This window comes from Macaca thibetana, chromosome 13 (genome assembly GCF_024542745.1).
Source record: "Macaca thibetana thibetana isolate TM-01 chromosome 13, ASM2454274v1, whole genome shotgun sequence".
NCBI classification, from domain to species: Eukaryota; Metazoa; Chordata; class Mammalia; order Primates; family Cercopithecidae; genus Macaca; species Macaca thibetana.
The window spans coordinates 32,382,889-32,405,526 of NC_065590.1; the positions used below are offsets into that span (position 1 = coordinate 32,382,889).

The 22,638-nt window shown below is 39.5% G+C and overlaps 1 protein-coding gene across 1 annotated transcript in view; it reads left to right on the plus strand.

Moving 5' to 3' along the window:
- Positions 1–22,638, plus strand: part of M1AP (meiosis 1 associated protein) — a 103,196-nt gene that overhangs the window by 934 nt on the left and 79,624 nt on the right. The window contains exon 2 of the mRNA XM_050754331.1: positions 12,267–12,558. Coding sequence (XP_050610288.1) covers positions 12,267–12,558 — 292 coding nt within the window. The remainder of the gene's footprint in view (positions 1–12,266; positions 12,559–22,638) is intronic.

Consider the following 22,638-nt stretch of genomic DNA (forward strand, 5'->3'; position numbering starts at 1 on the left):
AGTTCTGCCTCGGAAGTCGGCTGGGGCTGCCACTCAGGGACCTCGAGTAGCGAGTCTGCCCCGGCCACTCCAAAAACTCAAATGCCCATGGCTGTACTAAGGAAAACTTACTAATAAGAGGACGTGGATACACGCACCAAGTTTCTCAAAATTAATACTTTGCAAGCATTTAAGGACAGCTGCTTATGTGCTGGGCGGGCACAGAGTAACGCGCGCACACATACACACACACACACACACACACACACACACGATTGTGCAGAAAATACTAAAAATCACAGCCCTTGCCCTAGGGAGTTCACACTGTAGTGGGGCTTCCAAATGTAAACAAATAACTGCAAATAGATAATTGCAATACGAAGCAATGCATGTTTGCTATAATAACGTGCAGAAGGACCAGGTTAGAAGAGGTGACATTTGAAATGAGTCTTCTAGGGTTGGTAGGACTTTGAGGGCGAGGAACAAAGACTACCTTTGGGCATATCCACTTGGATATCCTACAAACAAGGCAAGCATAGGTCCTGAGCATAACTCACCATCTCCTTCATCCCAACCCTAGCTCCTTCTTCAGCCACTTAGTCTGCATTTAGCGGGTAATCTTTGCTTTCTTCTTTTTTACCCCCATTGTATTAGTTATCTAGGCTGCAAAACAAATGTAACAAATTAACCTCAGAATTTGGTGGCTTAAAACAAACACAAACAAAAGACATGGTCCCTGAATTCGAATTGCTTAGCCTAGAGGGAAAATCAGACATTTGGAATAAACTTTTATTATCTCTCACAGTTTCTCTGCGTCAGAAATTTAGGAGTAGTTTAGCTAGGTGGTCTGGCTCCAAGTCTCTCACAAGATTACAGTCCAGATATCAAATGGGGCAGCAGTCCACTGAAGGCTTGCCTGGGGCTGGAGGATCCACTTCCAAGATGGCTGACTTCCATGCCTGCCAAATTGGTAGTGGCTGTTGGCAGTAAGTGAAGGTTGTTCTCCACATGCATTTCTCCATGGGGGTGATTTAATGTCTTCACAAAATGGGCTGACTTCCTCAGAGCAAGTGATCAAAAAGAACAAGGCAAAAGAGCAAATGATATATTTGTGACCTAGCCTCAGAAGTAACACACAACCACTCTGCCATATTTTACTTGTCACACAGGCCAGCCCTGATGCACTGTGGAAGGGGACTTCATCAGGTAGTATACAGGGATTTCAGTGGGAACAAGGATTTCAGCCTCCTTTCCTGGAGACTAGCTACCATGCCCATATGTAAGAAGCCACTATGTCCTTATAAATCCGACTAAAAAATAACTTAAATCCATCCTTTTCTTTCCATTATCATCATAGTTCAGTACATCATCATCATTCACCTGGACTGTGTGATAGTTCATTTAAAAAACAAAAACCTTACCTCCAATCCCTCCCCTTCCAGACTGCCATCAGGATAATCTTTCTAAAGTGCAAGTACTAGTTCTAGTTTATTCTTTCAACAGTTATTAAGGGCCTACTATATGCCTGGCATTTTACTAAGTACTAGAGATAAGAAGATTAAGACATGGTCCCTTGGCTGGGCATGGTGGTTCAGACCTGTAATCCTAGCACTTTGGGAGGCTGAGGCAGGAGGATCACTTGAAGACGAGTTCGAGACCAGCCAGGTCAACATAGTGAGACCCTGTCTCTGCAAAATAATAATAATAGCAAGTGGCACACACCTGTAGTCCCAGCTGCTCAGGAGACTGAAGCAGGAGGATCACTTGAACCCTGGAGTTCAAGGCTGCAGGGAGCTACGATCACACCATTGCACTCCAGCCTGCCTAAAAAAAAAAAAAAAAAAAAAAAAAAGACCTGGTCCCTGATTTCAAATTGCTTAGCCTAGAGGGAAAATCAGGCATTTGGGATCAGCACTTCAAATCGTCTCTCTGAAATCTTCTTTCTAAAACCAACCTCAACACAATGGAAGCCCCTGTCCACCCCCCTGCACCCCCATCTGAGTTTCTTCCTCTAGCACCACTATATGCCTTTCCTAAGCTGCTTCTCATCAGTCTAGCCTAGGCCTTAGTCCCTTCTCTGAACATCATTTATTGGTTATTTTGTCTTTTGATTTTTTTCAAAAATCTTTTTCCAATTTTTTTGCATATGAAAAAACATACAACAAGAGCTTCATTTTACATTGCAACCTAATCACACTTAAGTACATGCATTCACATACTTAATGTACATATTAGTGAGTTAAATTTTTAGCAAAGTCATACTTACATCATATTTACCTTTACTTCAGGAGCTAAATTCTCATTTTTTTTCCCTATCATGTTGCATTTTATTCTACTCCATTTTTTTAAATGCTGGTTGCAGCCCACTAAATTGATTTTACTACTCATTAATGAGTTGAGATCCCCACTTTGAAAAAAAAAAAAACTCACTGTTCTATGTAGTCTCATTCATACTAATTTAGTTAACAATGATTTTATGAATCTACATTTCCAGGCAATATCTTTCTCTTCAGCTTCTGACACACACATCCAAGAGCCTAGTGGACATTGCCACATAATGTAACCACAGGCACCTTGATTTCAACATGCCCAAAACTGAAGTGTCATCCCCACCCTCATAGCATCCTGGTAATTGTGTAGATGCTAAAACCAATGTTCCCCATCTCTATACATAGTACTACTGTCTTTCCAGCTGTCTAAGCCAGAGACTTTGCATTCGTTTATTCAACAAGTATTCATTGAATGCCTACTGTGTTCTAGGCCCTGTCATTTTGGATTCCTCCTAATCAATCGAATCAATCACAAAGGCCTGTTAATTTTAACTCCTAAATATTTCCTCCCACATCTCTGCGTCCCCTCTACCAACACCCTAATTCAAGCAACTATCTTCTCTTGCCTGGGCTACTTCCTACTCTAGTCTTATCCCTGTGCCCTGCTGCCACCACCCCAATTTTAGCCCCCAATCCATTCCTTTTAAGTCAGGAAAGGCAGGGAGAACGTTCTCTCCAGTACACAAATCAGATCATGTCACTCTTCTGCTTAAACACTTCAGTTTATCTCCCCATTCTAGCCCACTCCATTTTTGCTATGAGATAAGATCCAAAGCCTTTAATATAGTCCACAGATCGTATATGTTCTGGCCCTTTGCCTAACTCTACTGCTTCATCTTTGCCACTCCTCTTCCACATACTATACTCCAGACTGGAGTATAGTTCAGCAAGACTGTTGGGAAATCATCAAGCCAATGTTGGCCATTAGAGGAGTGCTGTGTGAGGACTGCATTGTTTCCCAGGAATGGGTCTGCCTCAGTATCTCGACCACATTCAGTCAGTGGCTGGGAAGAGGGCCTCCATGGAAATGTGGCAGTAGATTTCTAAGGCAGCAGCTGATGCCCTTGGTCAGTTACACTCCTTGTAGTTTAAAGTCTGCAAGGTGCTTTCTCATGACCATTATAGTTTGTCACCCTCAAAAAACAATTCTTATGTCATAGTCTCCATTTCTGGTACAGTTCTTTGCATATTTTTAATAAATGCTATAGAGGGTACAGAAAGAAATTAATAGTAGGTAAGAGCAATAGGTGGTATGGTTTGGAGTGAGGCTAGTGCTCAAGTTTGAATGTGTCCTCCAAAGTTCATTTGCTGGAAACTTAATACCCAATGGAACAGTGTTCAGAGGTAGGGCCTAATAAGAGGTGATTAGGTCATAAGGGCTCTACCCCCATAAATGGATTAATGTCATTATCTTGGAAGTAAGTTAGTTACTGAAAGGGTGGGTTTGTTGTAAAAGTGAGTTCAGCTCCCTGTTGCTGTCTTGCTCTTTTGTACTCCCTTGCCCTTCTGCTTTCTGCCATGGGATGACACAGAAAGAATGCCCTCACTAGATGTGGGATTCTCAACCTTGGATTCCTACCCTCCAGAATTTAAGAATACATTTCCTTTATTTATAAATGACTTGTTCTGCGGTATTCTGGCATAGCAACACAAAGGGGAGTAAGACAGTTAATGTTGGGGTTGAGCCTAGTAAGGTAGGTGGGGTCAGTTATAATGGACCCTTTAACCGAAAAGGAAACATAAGCCGTTTTTAAGACAAAGAATATGATCAAAATATTTTTACAAGGACAATTCTAACATCAGTGGAAAGGATAATCTGGAGATTAGAGACAGGAAGGCTAATTTGGACTATATGGGGGGAAAGAGCGATTGAGAAGCTACCCTTTCAACAGAAACACAGGAACTCTCTTGTATATCAGATTATAGTGTTTAAAAAAGGACACAAGTTAAATAGTTCTGTTCTTACCCTGAGGAACAGTTGATAGGAGCAAAATGGTTTAGTGGGGCTAGAATACAAGCAGGTGACTCTTTTCCTGTTGAAACATGTAACCTATCCTGTGCCATTCATTGAAATACTGTCCCACCCCACCTCCAACCTGCATCTAGGCAATGAACTGAGAAAATAATAATAATAAAGAAAACAAGGAAAACTGCTTGTACATTTCTAGCTTGGAAGTAGCATTCTCTTTCCCTCTCCTGTGGACTAATTCAGAGAATTCCTTTTTAACCAGACAGAGTTGAAGACCCAGACCAACCAACTGTTAAGGACCAGGACGCTCCTACCCCATCTGGAGTTCGTCAAAGGGACTATGGGAATCAACCTCAAATAAGCGAGAATGAATATGAAGACAGGGACAGACCCTCTTGGAATACAGGAGTTTGAAAAGACTTTAAAAAACTTTCTGAAGGTAGCCTATAACTTCCATGAGGGCAGGGACCATCGTCTGTACATCCACTGTACTCCAGTCAGAGCACAGTGCACGGCACGTAATGTGCCCACCACAGATGTTTAGTGAACAAAATAGCGACTAGCTGAAGGAAATGATGTGGAAGGGAAAAGTTAAAACAAATAACACGGTCGGTGGGGGTGCTACTGGGATGTTTCAGGGAGGGAAGTGGTAGAAAAAGAAAAAATGTCAGGTTTAGCACAGTATTTCCAACAAATAGACAAAATTCTACCTAAGGGACAAAGAATGACTGTTCTCAGGGCGTCTAGGGACTTGGAGACCGTTTTCCTGAAGCGTCACCTGAAGCGCACGCTGAGGCGGCCAGGCCCCGCCTTGCCCGCAGTAAGACTCCCACCCAGCCGCGCGGGCCTGACGGGGGCGCCTCCGAACGCGCAGGCGCACGCTGAGAGCCGGGAGGACCAGGTGAGGAGGCTTCAGCCTTCCGAAGACAGGGCCGCTTCTCCACGCCTCGGGGAGGGAGGGCAGCTGAGGGCAGCCGAGAGCAGCTGGCACCACTTCGCAGGCTGGGCGTGGGCCGAGCTCGGGCCAGTCCTCAGGCAGGTGTTGGCTGCGCGGGCCGTGGCGAGTGCTGGGGCAGGACTGACGCCCAGACAGAGGCTCCGAAATCGCTGTCGGGTCATCCCTCCGCATACTGTTCTGGGCGGCCAGGCCTGCGCGGAGTCTGGGCCCGGAGCTTCCTCCGCGGGACCCCCAGGCCCGAGGGCCGGGCTGCTGATCCGTCGGGCACGGTAGGCCCCATGCCGAGGGACCACGAGGATTCAGGGGGCCACGATAATTTTTTTTTTCTTCTGGTTTTGCTTTGTTTTTGAGGCAGAGTTTCACTCTTGTCGCCCAGGCTGGAGTGCAATGGCGTGATCTCGGCTCATTGCAACCTCCGCCTCCCGGGTTCAAGCGATTCTCCTGCCTCAGCCTCCTGAGTAGCTGGAATTACAGGCTCCCGCCACCACGCCCTGCTAGTTTTTAATATTTTTAGTAGAGACGTGGTTTCACTATGTTGGCCAGGCTGGTCTTGAACTCCTGACCTCGTGATCCGCCCGCCTAGGCCTCTGGGATTACAGGCGTGAGCCACCGCGCCCGGCCACGAGAATGTTTTCATTTCGTTTAAAGTGAACTCGTAAAGTCAAATAAAGTGTTTTGATTTTTTTCTCACATCAGGAGGGGAAAATGAGATTTTTAGGGCCTACAAAATCCATTAACTTCTTTTAATCTTTTTTTAATGGAGGAAAGGGCCCACGAAATCTTTAATGGGGCCCTGCCATAGGGAGAACCATTGAATCATTTATCACGTGACAAAGTGAACGAGGGCATGTAAAGGGGCCCTAACCTAGAAAGCTCAGCACGGAACAGAACATCCACCGAGGGAGACACAGCGAGAGGCCGATCTGTGAGAGGTGGATCTCCCGGGTTGCGAGCAGGGGAGGGCCTGGCGTGAGGATGGAGATGTGGGCAGAAGGCACAAGCAACTTTAGGGCCAGGGTAAAGAATTTGCATTTTGTTTCCAGTGGTGTAATTGGAAGTCCTTGGAGAGTTTTTAGTTTGGGTGTAACTTGGTGGTTTTGGGTGGTTCAAGGCCCAGTTCCAGTTTTAACCAGTTTGCAGGGAGAAATCATTAAGCGAGTGTTCTTGGCGAAAGTGGGGAGTGTAGGGTCAAAATAAGGTCAGATCCTGTTTAGTACTATGCCCAGACACATCAGATGCATGAATTGATGATGTTTGAGGATGTAAGGAAGACAGCTGCCTCTTACCTCATTTAAAATACAGTCTTCCAATTGCACATTAGTGTGGGATTGAAAAATGACTGCAAGCTGAAACCATTCAAAGAGATCTTAAACACCAATGGGAAAAATTACAGTCGTTCTATAACCTTGAAAAATTGTCAAAACACTAAAACTTTCTTACTAAGTGTATAGGGAAATGTAAAACAGTAAAACTTTCATACACTAACTTAAAACATTAGAAACATTGAAAGCTAAAGTGTTTTGTTGAAAAAAAAAAACTTATCAAGAGTAGTTTGAACAGTACTTGTTTTCTTCTCATAGTAAAACTTGTGAGAGCAAACATTTTTTGTGTGTCTTGGCAAACTGTCATACTTCTAAGTTTGGGTCAATTTCCTACATTTTATCCTTTGTACCTTCAATTTTGTAAAATATCTCTGAAAGTTTCTTTAATAATGAAGCTTTTTGCCAGTGACCCTTTCTGTAGGACGTCTTCATCCTTTTCATCACAATGACTTTCCTCAAGTATGTTGATAAGTTTGCCTTCTCGAAATTCCTCTGGCTGCTTCTCTAGAGTCTATCAAATGGAGGCAGTGTCAACACTCTCATAGTCAGCTGTTTCTCCTTTAACTCCACTTATGTTAGATTCAGATTTCACTCTCAGCATTATCATTTTTTATTTCTTTGCTGCTCTTTTTATTGGCTAATTTCCTCCTTCAATTTTCATTTTTGTAAAACATCACGTGGGCTTATCACTAGGAGACAAGGAGGTGACACAACTATGCACTTTGCTGTCTGAGCTTTAACCGAATAACGGATCTGCAGTGACCAGTCACCAAAAGACTTTGAAAGAAGTGATGTAATTAATTACTGATCATGATGCACTGATCACTATATTATATCAGTACACGATATCAGTAACTATACTATTGATACTGATAACTATGTAATAATTTGTGAACTGAAGAGCTAGATACTACTTTATGTAATTACAGTTAATATTCCATGGTAACTGAAATTTGAACTGTGTTGTTGGAGAACTGGTGTTAATTAACTAAACTGTAGTAACTGAAATCTATATACTGGAACCATGCAAAATGAGGACTGCCTCTACTTTAAAATGGCATTTTCAGAAGTGAGAGATGGAGATGGATAATTAAATTTAATTATACATTAAATAAGGCCTCTAACTGCCTATTTGTGTGAATTTCTCTGTGTCAGCTTCAAGTTCAGCATTCCATGTAGAAATTGGCCCCATGTACTTAAAGTACAGTTTAAAAATATGTGCTTTCTTGGTAAATACATTAGTAATTGATTTGGATTTCTGGTTCAAGATAACTTTCAACAGATTAGCATATTCATTCATTTATTTTTCTAGCTGTATCCAACACATAATTGGAACTCAGTTTTTAAAAATGTTGAATGAACAAATGCTGACTTCCGCCATTCAAAAAGGGAAGTTTGAAGTGAATAACTTCACAAATTCATCTGGGGAAATACATCTATCTATGTATTCTTAGATCATTTTTAAAGATTCTAAATTCCAAAGTGTTTCTGAAAATTATCGTAATTATCTTTCTCTTGGTCACAGGGGAAATCACAGAAGCTTTAATTTTCCCTACATTCTTTAGCTAAAAACAATTATATAGAATGATTTTAGTTCTCAGAGGTGGGGACATATTTTTTAGCTATCTTTTTTATCGTGTTTCTTTTATGTTTTCTTTTGATTGTCCTAATGTTCTTTTAAAAATATTTTTATTATTAAATATAACATATATATAGAAAATGTCATAAAACATGACTATATAGTTAAATAGTATAAAGTGAACACCCAATATCCACAATAAATATCAAGAAATAGAACATTAGGCTGGAAGTGGTGGCTCATCCTGTAATCCCAGTACTTTGGGAGGCCAAGGTGGGAGTATCGCTTGAGCCCAGGAGTTTGAGACCAGCGTGGGCAACATGGCAAAACCCTGTCTCTACCAAAAAAAAACACACACAAAAATTAGCAAGGCATTGTGGTGCATGCCTGTAGTGCCAGGTACTTAGGATGCTGAGGTAGGAGGATCACTTGAGCCTGGGAGGTGGAGGTTGCAGTGAGCTGAGATTGGGCCACTGCTGCACTCCAACCTAGGTGGTGGAGTAAGACCCTATCTCAAAAAAAAAAAAATTTGAACATTACCAACACCCTAGGACCCCCTTCTTTTGTCTCTTCTTATCATAATGCCTTCATTCCTTCATAGGGAAAATCACTACTGTCATTTTTGTGATAATAATTTCTTTGCTTTTCTTTATAGTTTTACCACTGTGTATGCTTCTCTAAACAATATAGCTACTTTTGCTTATTTTTAAAATCTATGTAGATGAAATCATGCTACATGTGTATGTGTTCTTTGTGTCTTGCTGCTTTTACTCAATATTATGTTTCTTAGAATCATCCACGTTGCCACATGCAACTGTAGTTCATTCATCTTCATTGCTGTATGTGGAAATATACTATGATTTATCCTTTTTAATGCAGATTGACATTTGTGTTTTTTTCAGTTTTGGGTAATTGTGAATAAGATTGTTACTAATAGTCTTTTGGCTGCTATGATCTGACTTTTTTCATGTATCCTGGTATATATGATTATTTAAAGATTATATGATTAAGAACAAAAAAATCCAAAAAGTTCTACAGATAAATTATTATAATTAGTAAGAGAGTGCAGCAAGGTTGTTAAATATAAAATCAATATACAAAAATTAATTATAGCTGGGCACAGTGGTTCATGCCTATAATCCCAGCACTTTGGGTGGCAGAGCCGGTTGGATTGGTTGAGCTCAGAAGTTCAAGACCAACCTGGGCAACATAGCAAGACCCCATCTCTATAAAAAATTGTTTTAATTAATTATATTTTTATACATTAGCAACAAACTAAAAATGAAATTTAAAAAGATGAGAAACGGAGATAAACTTTGTCATTGGTAGTTCTTTGAAATGTAAATTAATATTTAAAAATGAACAGATCCCTAAGACTAAAATTTGACAACAGACAAGGAGATCTTTTGGGAAAAATTATAAAGCTGTAGATTATTTTAGATTTTCTATGTACGCAGTCATTGGCACACAATGACAGTTTTCTTTCTTCCATTGCAATGCCTTTTATTTATTTGTCTTACCTCATTACTACCTTCACTATAATGCTGAATAGAAGTGATGATAGCATGCTCCTTGTCTTGCATGGAAAGCGTTCAGCATATCACCATGAAGAATGATGTTTGCTCTCCATTTTTGTAAATACATTTTATCAGATTATTCCTATCACCTGTTCTTACTCAGTCTTTATCATGCACAAATGTTGGGTTTTAAACGGAGGCTTTTCTTTGCACCTATTGGGATGATCATATCATTTTTCTAATTTACTTATTTAATGTGATGAATGACGTGATTGATATTCTAATGTTATGTCAACTTTATGTTCTTGGGATAAACTCAACTTGGTCCTGCTGTTATTCTTTTTATATAGTATTAGTTTCAATCTCTCTATATTTTTAGAATTTTTACAAGTTTATGGATGAGATTATCCTATAATTTTTTTTCTTACTACACCTTTATCTGGTTTCACTTTCTTTTTTTTTTTTTTTTGAGACGGAGTCTCACTCAGTCACCCAGGCTGGAGTGCAGTGGCCTGATCTCGGCTCACTGCAAGCTCCGCCTCCCGGGTTGACGCCATTCTCCTGCCTCAGCCTCCCGAGTAGCTGGGACTACAGGCGCCCGCCACCACGCCCGGCTAATTTTTTGTATTTTTAGTAGAGACGGGGTTTCACCGCGTTAGCCAGGATGGTCTCGATCTCCTGACCTCGTGATCCGCCCGCCTCGGCCTCCCAAAGTGCTGGGATTACAGGCGTGAGCCACCACGCTTGGCTGGTTTCACTTTCAAAGGTCGTGCTAACCTTATAAAATTAATTGAGGAGGCCGGGTGCCATGGCTCATGCCTATGTAATCCCAGCACTTTGGGAGGCCAAGGCGGGCAGATCACCCGAGGTCAGGAGTGCGAGACCAGCATGACCAACATGGAGAAACCCTGTCTCTACTAAAAATACAAAATTAGCTAGGCATGGTTCCGCATGCCTGTAATCCCGGCTACCCAGGAGGCTGAGGCAGGAGAATCGCTTGAACTCAGGAGGCTGAGGTTGCAGTGAGCCGAGATCATGCCATTGCACTCCAGCCTGGGCAACAAGAGCGAAACTCCATCTTAAAAAAAAAAAAAAAAATTAATTGAGGAGTGTTTCTTCTGTTCGTAAAATAATTTGTTTAAGATTGAAATTCTTGGCTGGGCACAGTGGCTCACACCTATAATCTCAGCACTTCAGGAGGCTGAGGTAGGTGGATCACTTGAGCCCAGGGGTTTGAGACCGGCTTGGGCAACATGGCAAGACCCCATCTCTAAAAAAAAAAAAAAGATGGAAATTCTTGATCTTTGCAAGTTTGATGGAGCTCATCAGTGAAATCATCTGGTCCTCTAACTTACTTTGTGGGAAGATATTTGATTACTGATTACATTTCCTTAATGGTTATAGAGTATTTAGGTTTCTAAAATTTCTTTAGTATTGGTTAGATACATTTTTCTAGGAATTTGTCCATTTTATCAAACTTATTAGGATAAAGCTATTCATTATGTCCTCTTATAACCCTTCTCATGTTTGAGCATTTGTAATGATGTCCCTGTCTCATTCCTTATATTGGTTCTTCATTCTCATTTGTTCTCTCTTCCTAATCTGAGTCCTGGGGATAAGTATAAGTAGCCAGTAAAGAAAGAAGGCAGGAGTATTGGAGGCAGAGAACCAGCATAAGCAAATGCACTAAAGTGAATATATTTGGTATTGTTTCCATGAAAACCTTGAGGTGAAAAACAGTTTCTAATGAGGCTAACAATCAGGTAATGACAGACCTTAAAGAGAGTTTAAATTTTACCTTATAAGAGACTCAGACAACCAAAGAATTTAACCAAGGAGAAATGTAGTCATATTTTCATTTTTAAGAATTATTCGTTAGGTACTAAACACACATATACTAGGCATTGATGAATAAAATCAACAAGACAGGTTCTCTACCCTTGGAAAGGTTACAATATAGTGGGAGAGGGAGTCATAGAAACAAATTATAATAGAGTACAATAAATGCTAATAAAGAAACAAAGTTTATGAGGGCAGATAGCTTACTCTGAGACAGAAGCTTGAGTTTTTTGGTGTAACTTTTTATTAGTTCCACTCAGCATCTCTAAACATTCTCAGACTTACATTATAGGCAGACATCTAGATCTGTTGGGAGCTGTTAAAATTGGATGACTTGGGCCCGGTGTGGTGGCTCACGCCTGTAATCCCAGCACTTTGGGAGACCGAGGCAGGTGGATCATGAGGTCAAGAGATCAAGACCATCCTGGCCAACATGGTGAAACCCCATCTCTAAAAATACAAAAATTAGCTGGGCGTGGTGGCACGTGCTTGTAATCCCAGCTACTCAGGAAGCTGAAGCAGGAGAATTGCTTGAACCTGGGAGGCGAAGGTTGCAGTGAGCCAAGATCGTACCACTGCACGCTAGCCTGGTGACAGTGGGAGACTCTGTCTCAAAAAAAAAAAAAAAAAAAAAAAAAAAGGATGGCCTGGACAAGCTTTAGTACCCAATCTGACTCCTTTCTGGATTGTTTCCCTCAACTTGTGTTTTATATTTCAATAGAGCACACACAATTCAGTTTGAAAACCAGTGGTTTCTCTTTCCTTCGCTATAGGTGTAAACAATATCCAGCTGGTGGCTACAGTTCTGCCTCTGGTTTTGCTGCCATGCATCCTGGGCGAACTACTGGTAAAGGGCCCTCCACTCACACTCAGATTGACCAGCAACCTCCACGGCTTCTCATTGTGCACATTGCTCTACCGTCCTGGGGTGACATCTGCGCCAACCTCTGTGAGGCTTTGCAGAACTTCTTCTCTCTAGCCTGCAGCTTGATGGGCCCTAGCCGCATGTCCCTGTTCAGTTTATACATGGTACAAGATCAGCATGAGTGCATCCTCCCTTTTGTGGTATGTATATCTATATTTATTCATTTTATCCTGAAAAGAAATACAGTGGTAAGGTTTCTGGAATAGAGATCACAGTTATTAATACTTACAACAATAACCCCACTACTTCTCCACACACTGTAGCCCCCGAGTGACACTATGAGAGCCAGAGGACATCCTGCATATATAGGGGTATGCACTGTTGAAGAGAAACCCCAAAGTTATTAATCTGGGAGTATAAATAGGCTACAAGCTGCCCCTTTCCACTCCAGAGAGAGGGAGAGAAACCTTGGCATTGACAGATGTTTGAAATGTAAACAACTGACTCCTTTTATGCCCTTTGAAATGTAAACACACAAGGAGGGAAGCCTCTAAATCTCTTCTGAGGTCTCTGGCTATTCAATCATCTTTTAAATTACAAGACTTGCCCTTTAACCCAGGTACCAGTTTTCTTTGCTCAGAAAGCCCTAACTATGCAAAAACATGAAAATATTTTTTCTACATTCCACATAGACTCAGGTGAAACTGTCCCCTAGGGTTATGGAAGGCAATCACTGGGCCAGGGGCAGTGTTTTTACAAAGCTCCTTCATACATAAACAATTATCTATGCTCCTCTTCAAAATTTCAATCTTCCCTTTCTCCCTTGTATAAAATTCAGAATCATAGTGATGAGAAAGACTTCCAGAGGTTCTATGCATCTCCTTCCTTGAGGTAGCCTTGCTGCTAATATATGTTATCAAACGGATATAAGTCTTATTTAAGATTTCCAAAAGAGGAAATTTCATAAATCCATTGCTGAATTATGAAAGTAATATATGACTGGAATCTATTTATTTTTTGATTAATGCCTTAGTTTCCCTCATTGGAAGTGGAATGATAACATCTCTGTTGATACTATAAAGAATGAAAATAATATATATTACTTTATGCTTCCTGAGTTAGAACATACCCTGGTTGCTTTGACACAACCTTAGGCTTACAACAACTCACGGTTTATTTCTTGACAAAAGTCACACAGGGAAAGTTTTGAATATAAATGCTCCAAGTGCTAAGTGTGGGGATTTTGTCTGTGCATTGTTACTTAGGCTGGGTTGGGGATGGGAAAAGGATAAAATTATTTAAGAAATTCAACTGATCCTTTCTACGGTTTGAGCATAATTTGGTACCTCTATTCATTATTTATTGCTGTGTAACAAATTATCCCAAAATGTAGTGGTCTAAATTAATAAACATTATCTCATAGTAACTATGAGTTAGGAATTCATAAGTGGCTTAGGTAGATCAGGCTTGGGGTCCCTCATGAGGTTGTAACCAAGATGTCAGTCATCTGAAAGCTTGATTGAGACTGGAGGATCCAGTTGTAAGATGGCATATTCACTTAGCTGTTGGCAGAAATTCTTATTTCCTGACTACTCGGATCTCTTCAAAGGACTGCGTGAATGTCCTTAATTTGTGGCAGTGGGCTTCTCCCAGAACAACTGATCCAAAAGAGAGGGAGACCAATGAAGAAGCCAAAATATCTTTTATGTCTTAGTCCCAAAAGTAACATGTTGTCACTTCCTGTACATTCTGTTCGTTGGAAGCAAGTCACTGTTCCACCCTATATAGAATAACTGCAAGCAGATTTACCCTCCTGCCTAAAACAATAAAAAAAAAACTAGATAAAACCTATGAAAAACACTTTTCAAAACAGTGGACATCACGCAGCAAAGAACAAAGCCCCCAGGAGACAGGAAGTAAATGAGGTGGGACTTAGAATTGTCCCAGCTTGCAGATCACCTGAGGTCAGGAGTTCAAGACCAGTCTGGCCAACATGGTAAAACTCCGCCTCTACAAAAATACAAAAATTAGCCAGACATGATGGTGGCTGCCTGTAATCCCAGCTACTTGGGAGGCTGAGGCAGGAGAATTGCTTGAACCTGGGAGGCGGAGGTTGTAGTGAGCCGAGATTGTGCCACTGCACTCCAGCCTGGACAACAGAGCAAGACTCCATCTCAAAAAAAAAGAAAAGAATTGTTCCAGCTTACTGCCTTGAGAAAGTTTCCAAACCACAATGCAGAGAGGGAGAACCTAGGGGTGGGCGCCAGTGGTTTCCTCGAGTCAAGGAGATGGATCTGGGACTTAAGGGAGACCAAGTTATTAATAGCTAGAGGAGAAAGAGCTATATAGAGGAAAGGAGAGAGCTACATACAGAACTCTATAAAGACCTGAAGAGGGTCCCCCTTGAGTATTCAGCAGAGTACTGATCAGTACATGCGCATGAGGAAACTACCCAAGGCCAAAGAAGGAGCCACCCTAAAAGACTAGAGACAATGGTGCCTGATACTCACAACTAGAATAGTACCTGTTCTTATCAGCCAAGCTGGAAATCCTCATAATTCATGATACATTGGGTAGAGGACTCAAAAAGATCTTGCCTTAGTAGTAGGGCATAAAATAGCCCAAGACTTAGTACTGCTCAAGACTACCTAACATAAACACAAGATCCTAAGTGTCACACTGTTTCCAGGTAACTTAACTATCCCAGAACAAAGCTCAATAATATTTATAGAAATACAAAACTATCTAGCACCCATTAAGGTAAAATTCATACTGTCTGGCATTCAATCAAAACTTAAATAGGCATGCAAAGAAGCAGGATTTTATGACTTATGAAGAAATTATTAAAGCTGACACAGAAGTAACATAAATGTTAGAATTAGCAGATGAGGACATTAAGACAATTGTTATAATTGGGTTCCATGTGTTCAAAAAGCTAAGTGGAGATATAGAAGATATTTTAAAAGTTCCAAATCAAACTTTTAGAGAGGAAAACTACAATTTCTGGCATGGAAAGTACACTAGATGGAATTATTGACAGATTAGACATTACGGAAAAAAAGATCAGTGAACATGAAGACATAGGAATAGAAACTATCCAAAATGAAACACAGAAAGAAAACAATCATTTTTTTAAATGAATAGAGCATAATTGAGCTCTGGGACAACTTCAAGCCATCTAATATATGTGTAATTAAAGTCTGCAAAGGAGAGGAACAGGGGACAGAAAAAATACATTTAAAAAATGGCCAGAATGTTTCTAATTTTGATAAGAAACTCCAAAGCCACAAATTTAAGCCATCATTGAATGCCATGCATAAGAAACATGAAGAAAACTACATTATGACACATCATATAAAAACTATTGTTAAAGATGAAATCTTGAGGCTGAGCATGGTGACTCACACCTATAATCTTAGCACTTTGGGAGGCTGAGGCAAGAGGATCACTTGAGCCCAGGAGTTTGAGATATATGTAGAGGAAATACCTAAGACAATTATATTATAAACAAAGGAGGGGAAAGTGATATAAAGGGAGCTAAGGTTTCTACACTTCATTTGAACTGGTAAAATGTTGACACCAGTTGACTCTTGTTAAGTTTCTGTGTACAATATGATAATTAGGGCCACCACTAAAAAACCTATACAAAGAAATACACTCAGAAACACCATAGGTAAATCAAAATAGAGTATTTTTAAAATATTCCAATAGCCCATTGGAAGGTATATAAAAGAAAACAAAGAAACTAAAAACAGAGGGAACAAGCAGGAAACAACAAATAAATTGGCAGGCTAACATATCAATAGTTACATTAAATGTGAGTGGCCTAAAAACATCAATTAAAAGAGCTTGGCAGAGTTAATTTTTTAAATGACCCAACTATATCCTGTCTAAAAGAAACTAACTTCAAACACAATAAATGTAGGCTAAAAGTAAAAGAATGGAAAGGGATATATCACGCAAACATTAACCAAAACAAAGCAGGAGTGGCTTTATTAATATATCAGATGAAACAGATTTCAGATCGAAGAATACCAGGTACAGAGAGGGACATTAGACAGTGATGAAAAGGTCAATCCACCAAGAAGATACAGAAATCCTAAATGTGTATGCACTAAACAGCAGAAACTATAAAATATGTGGAGCAAAAACTGATTGATCTAAAAGAAGAAATAGATAAATCCACAATTATAGTTAGATTCAGTGTCCCTCTTTCAACAATTGTAGAACATCAATAAGGATACAGAAAAACATCAGCCAACAGGATGTAATTGACATTTATATAATACTCCACCCAACAACAAGCAGAATGCACATTCTTTTCAAGCACCTATGGAACATTTGCCAAACTAGACCATACCATGGGCCATGAAGGAAAGAAACTTAAATTTTAAAAATTGAAATCATACATAGTATGTTCTCTGACACAATGAATCAAGATAAAAATCTATAACAGAAACATAACAGAAAAATTCCCCCAAACACTTGGAAACTAAACAACACACTTCTAAATAATCCATTGGTCAAAAAGCAATATGTCAAGGGAAATTTTAAAAGACAACAACATTGAACTAAAGGTAAATGAAAATACAAATATCAAAATTTGTGGGATGCAGCTAAAGCAGTGCTGAGAAGGAAATTTATGGCACTAAAATGCTTACGTTAGAAAAGAAAAAAGTCAAATCAGTAATATAAACTCCCACCTCAAGAAACTAGAAAAGGAAAAGCAAAATGAACTCAAAACAAGCAAAAGGAAGGAAATAATAAAGAGCAAAAATAAGTGAAATTGAAAACATAAAATAGAGAATATTAATGAAAAGTAGTTGATTCTTTGAAAAGATCAATAAAATTAACAAACCTCTGGCAAGAATGACAAGGAAAATAGAAAAAGAAAATATAAATTACCAATATCAGGAATGAAACAGGGGAGTGTCTTATAGGCCCTTGTTATTCCAAAGAATAATAGGAGAATACTACAAATACCTTTACATGCGTAAATCTAACAACTTAGATGAAATGGACCAGTTCCTTGAAAAGCACAAACTATCACAGTTGCCCAATATGAAACAGATAGCTTGAATGGCCCTGTAACCATTAAAGAAATTGAATTCATGATTTTTAAATTTCTGAAAAAGAAATCTTCAGACCCAGATGGTTTTATTGAAGAATTCTACTAAACATTTAAAGAAAAATAACATCAATTCTACATAATCTCTTCCAGAAAATATAAAAGAAGAAAATACTTCCCAACTCATTTTATGAGGCTATTTTTTATCCCAAAAATAGACTAAGACAGTACAAAAAAAGAAAACTGAAGACCAGTATCCCTCATGAACATAGATCACATAAAACTTAACAAAATATTAAAAAATAGAATTCAGCAATTAAAAGGAATTATACACCATAACCAAGTAGAACTTATTTCAGGGATGCAAAATTGGTTCAATATTTGAAAATCAACCAAAGTAGTACACCATATTAATAAAGCTAAAGAAGAAAACCACGTGATTATATCAGTTGAAGTAGAATAAGCATTTGACAAAGTTCAACATCCACTCATGATAAAAGCTACAGCTAATGCCATATTTAATAGTGAAAGACTGAATGCTTTCCTGCTAAGATTGAGACAAGACAAAGATGTCTGCTCTTAGTACTCCTCCGCAGAGTACTAGAAGTCCTAGGCAGCACAATGAGGTAAGAAAAGGAAATAAAAGGCATGCAGCTTGGACAGGAAGAAATAAAATTGTCCCTATTTGTAGATGATGTGATGGTCTATTTAGAAAATCCAGAGAATTTTATACTACCCTTTGAGGAGGAATGTGTCAAAGAATTTGTAAACATATTTAAAACCACCATGGTTCCCTTCTGGTGATATACCAACACCTTAAGTCACGTGGTAAGAGCCTGGATTTCTGAGAGGGAGCTCAATCCTCAGGTACTTCCCATTCGTAGTTTTGCCCTTAGGAAATTGCCTCTATAGTAACCACCAACCCTCTTATTACAAATATACAAGACATTTGTTGGTCATTTTCAGACACTCAATTCAGAGAAATCACTCTATTTGCTAATATGTTAATAACATTAAGCAGATATTACAGAGTGTTTACTGCATACATGGCATCATGCTAAATGTTTTTTCCATGACTTTCACTTTTATCCTAATATATGTTTGCTTATTGATGTATGTATTCGATGTAGTTTTTAAAATCTATTGTTATCTTTTAGCTTATAACTTTCAAAAGTATTTTAGATTTTATTTTCCTTTTTAATTAAGTATTTATATAAGGAGCTGTTAAGTCAGTCAAATTGCTAGGAAGAAACAGATAGTTGGCACATTCAAACCAAATAATTTTCAAAGAAATATAGAAGGGAATATTTACATAGATGTGGGCAGAGTTTAGATGGTGCAATAGGCATACCACCTCTAGGACTGAAGAGGAGGGAACTGTCTGAAGAGGGCTGCCCGACAGGATCTTTGGCCTTTGTTAAAGAAAAAGTTATTCACGACACTTGTTAAATTATGGTAAGAAAGACCTTATTGAGGACGAGCACGATAGGTATGTTGTTATGATCCTAAATAAAGGGACCATAGCATTGATCCCTTGGAAATCCATCAATGGGTATAAGGACCATGACAATGGAATGTTGCAATGGGAAAGAGAGACTGGGCTCAATTCTGAATATGGCACAAGCAAGTGGGAATATATAGCCAAGGAGCATATGGAGATCAGTGGATAGTTAACTAAGAGGAAACATCAGGGGTAATGGGAATTCTGGCTAAACTGACTTACAGGATTCTTGCTGAAAACAGGCCAGGGTGTTCAGACATCAGCTGGGGGATAGTGCAGGATGAGGAACCCAATCAGACACTGAGAATGATCAGACATTACGAGTAGGGGATTCTCGCCAAACTGACTTAGCAGGGTTCTTTGCTAAAACTAAATTTTATAAGGAAGTGCACAGATGGGCCTAAGAAAAGGTTTAAAAGCCTGACTAAAGTTTGGTCAAGCAGAGAATCACGTTGCCTTCAGAAGAAGGACGCAGCCATCCTGTGGCAATCTGGTGAGGAGGAAGCCAGGAGATGAAATACCCTGACCTCACTTTCCTCCCACATGCAGATCTCCTGCTGGTGCCTCCCATTGGCCAAAGCCAGCTGGAAGCAAGAGTGTGAATGACCTCATTGAATCAGGCCCTAGGGATCACCTTCCTAGGGCACAAAATAGGGTAGAGAAAAGTAGAGAATGATCTGGAAGGGCAAATGGAAGATATCCAGTATAAAAGGTTTCTTAGGAAATGAGCCCATGTCCCAAACAAGGGTAAAATGATTTTTTTTACTCCTCAAGTGGCTATGTTATATCCCTCTGGCACTCCTCGGTACATTTGGACCTAGTTGAATCCCTTAATCTTTTAATCACTCCACTAGAAAAGGCAGATAGCTTTACACTAGAAACCACTGACTTATCAGAAGCTCAACTAAGCTGGGAAAGAGCTGAGCTGTCATAGTAGCTGATTAACGAAATCAAGCCATAAATGAAAGGGTAAGCCTTTATTTACAGTAATAATATAAGCAAGAATCTAAACTGGAGAAAGTGCCTACTCCCCCTTTTCCATTTCCTCCATGAAACTGTGCACTGGTTGAGGATAAGTGCAGACATGGGGATAGTTTCACTGTTGAAGGAGTCCCGAACAAAAGCCTCTGGCAATTTTATGCACCCTGGGGTTGATGGGAGGGCAAGGAGGGAAGGCTAGGAGTGGAAAAGTACAGAGTACTGACTCAGAGTAGGGAAAAGTGTCTTTAAGGCATCCTTCTCCCTTCCCCCACAAGGAGGTCTTGACAGAGGGCCTAAGGAGGACTTGGCCCAAGGCCTCAGATGAAGAGAGCTAGAAATGAAAGTACCAGAGCTAGGAATACAAATATTCCAAGAACATGACCAGCCAGGGGTTCTGAATCCTTGACTGCAACTCCCATCAGAGAATGCAGTGCATTGGCTGTGTACCAAGTCTGGTGTGGCAAAGGCAGCTTTTCCCCCATGAGGCCTGCCAAGTAAATTATTTGTAATTGCCTATGGTCAGGCTTGAAAAAAATCGCACATAGGTTTTTAACCAGGATCAGATTCCTCACTGGTTTCTCAGGAAAAGTTGAAAGCCAAAATTTCTTTCCAACTGAACAGTAAGTTCAACCCTAGTTAAAAGCTCAAGAAAATTGCTGAAACAGTGCTATTACCTTATGTATAGAACAATCCAGTCTTTACTTATGGAAAAACATGACCTTAAATCCATTGTCACTGACCTGTATAAATATCTGACATTTTCTATCTGCAGAAGCAGCTTAAAATATAAATGGAGAAAGATAGCATGTGGGAAATCTTACTCAGAATGAATACCTCAATATATCCTCTCATATTTAATTTTTGAGTATAATCAAATAATTCTGAATGTTTTATAAGGAGTCATGACGGGAGATTCATAATTAATATTAAAATTCCTTTTATATCCATTGCACCCTTAATATAAATAATTCCAACCAGAATGATTCATTTCCCCTCAAAACAGGGTTTCAGAAGAATGCCCTTATTGTGAAGATCTTCCCAATTCTTTTACTTTTTCATAATAAAAACTTATTTAAATCATATATTATCTACAATGAGGTATTAGGACTCAGAGTATTGTAATTTAGCTATAATACTTATTTTCTCATTCTTAATAGCTGGCATTCAAATGGAATCACTTCAAGGTTACAAATAATAGAGATATAATATATTAAACAGCATAAAGGTAAACCCCAAGAAAGATAATATAATAAACTATAATTTAGTGCTGCAGTAAAGGGAGAGTAAGAGTAATAAAAGGAAATACACTAATTTTGTTGTTTCCATAGTGGTGAATTAATAGATACTGCTAAAGATTAACTTAAGGGAATTACACAGAGTTATAAAGATAGTCACTAAAGCAGAAATATAGGCCTTCCTAATCATGACAAGACAAACATACAGAAAAAATGAAAATAAAATATACGGTAAAGTGATTTTCTAAAAGCTATAAAAATAAAGAGTATACCATAAAATAATATAACTAAAAACAAACATATCTGTCATATCAGATGATTTTTAGAACTTACAGACAGACTTGATCACAAAGCAAATCTGTCATTTTCAAGAGGCACAGCTACAACAAAATGATTCAGAAAGGTTGAAAATAAAAGGGTGGGCAAACGTATACTAGGCAAAGGCAAACCAAACAAAGAGAATTATGATCAATTGTAGACAAGGTTGAATTTGAAGCAAAATGTATTAAATGAAACTAAGAATGGCAGTTTAATGCTAGGGCAAAAAAGAGTAGAGTACAGAGTGATCAAGAAGGCACACTGAGAAATACCATTTGACCCAGCAATCCCATTACTAGGTATATACCAAAAGGAATATAAATCATTCCATTATAAAGATACACGCATTCGTGTGTTTATTGCAGCACTGTTCATGATAGCAAAAACTTGGAACCAACCCATGTGCCCATCAGTGATAGACTGGATTTTAAAAAATGTGGTACATATACACCATGGAATACTATGCAGCCATAAAAAGGAATGAGGTCACGTCATTTGCTGGGACATGGAGGAAGCTGGAAGCTGTCATGCTCAGCAAACTAACACAGGAACAGAAAACCAAAGACCGCATGTTCTCACTCATAAGTGGGAGCTGAACAATGAGAACACATAGACACAGGGAGGGGAACAACACACACTGGGGCCTGTTGAGGGGGCAGGAGGAGGGAGAACATCAGGACTAATAGCTAATGCATGTGGGGCTTAATACCTAGGTGATGGGTTGATAGGTACAGCAAACCACTATGGCACACATTTACCTATGTAACAAACCTGCACATTCTGCACATGTATCCCAGAACCTAAAATAAAATAAAATTTTTTAAAGGTGTATTGAAGATATTTAGCATACAAGGCTTGTTGGAAGGGAAGGCTATTAAAAATATATCAGTTTTGAATACCTATATACCAGCCTGGTGAGGTGGCTCATGCCTATAATTCCAGCACTTTGGGAGACCAAGGAAGGAGGATCACATAAGCCCAGGAGTTCAAGACCAGCCTGGGCGACATAGTGAGACCTCAGCTCTACAAAAAAGTTTTTTAAAAGACATGGTGGTGCATACTTGTAGTCTCAGTTACTCAGGAGGATAAGGCAGGAGGATCACCTGAGCCCCAGAGGTTGCAGTTGCAGTAAGTCATGATTATGCCCCTGCACTCCAGCCTAGGCAACAGAGCGAGG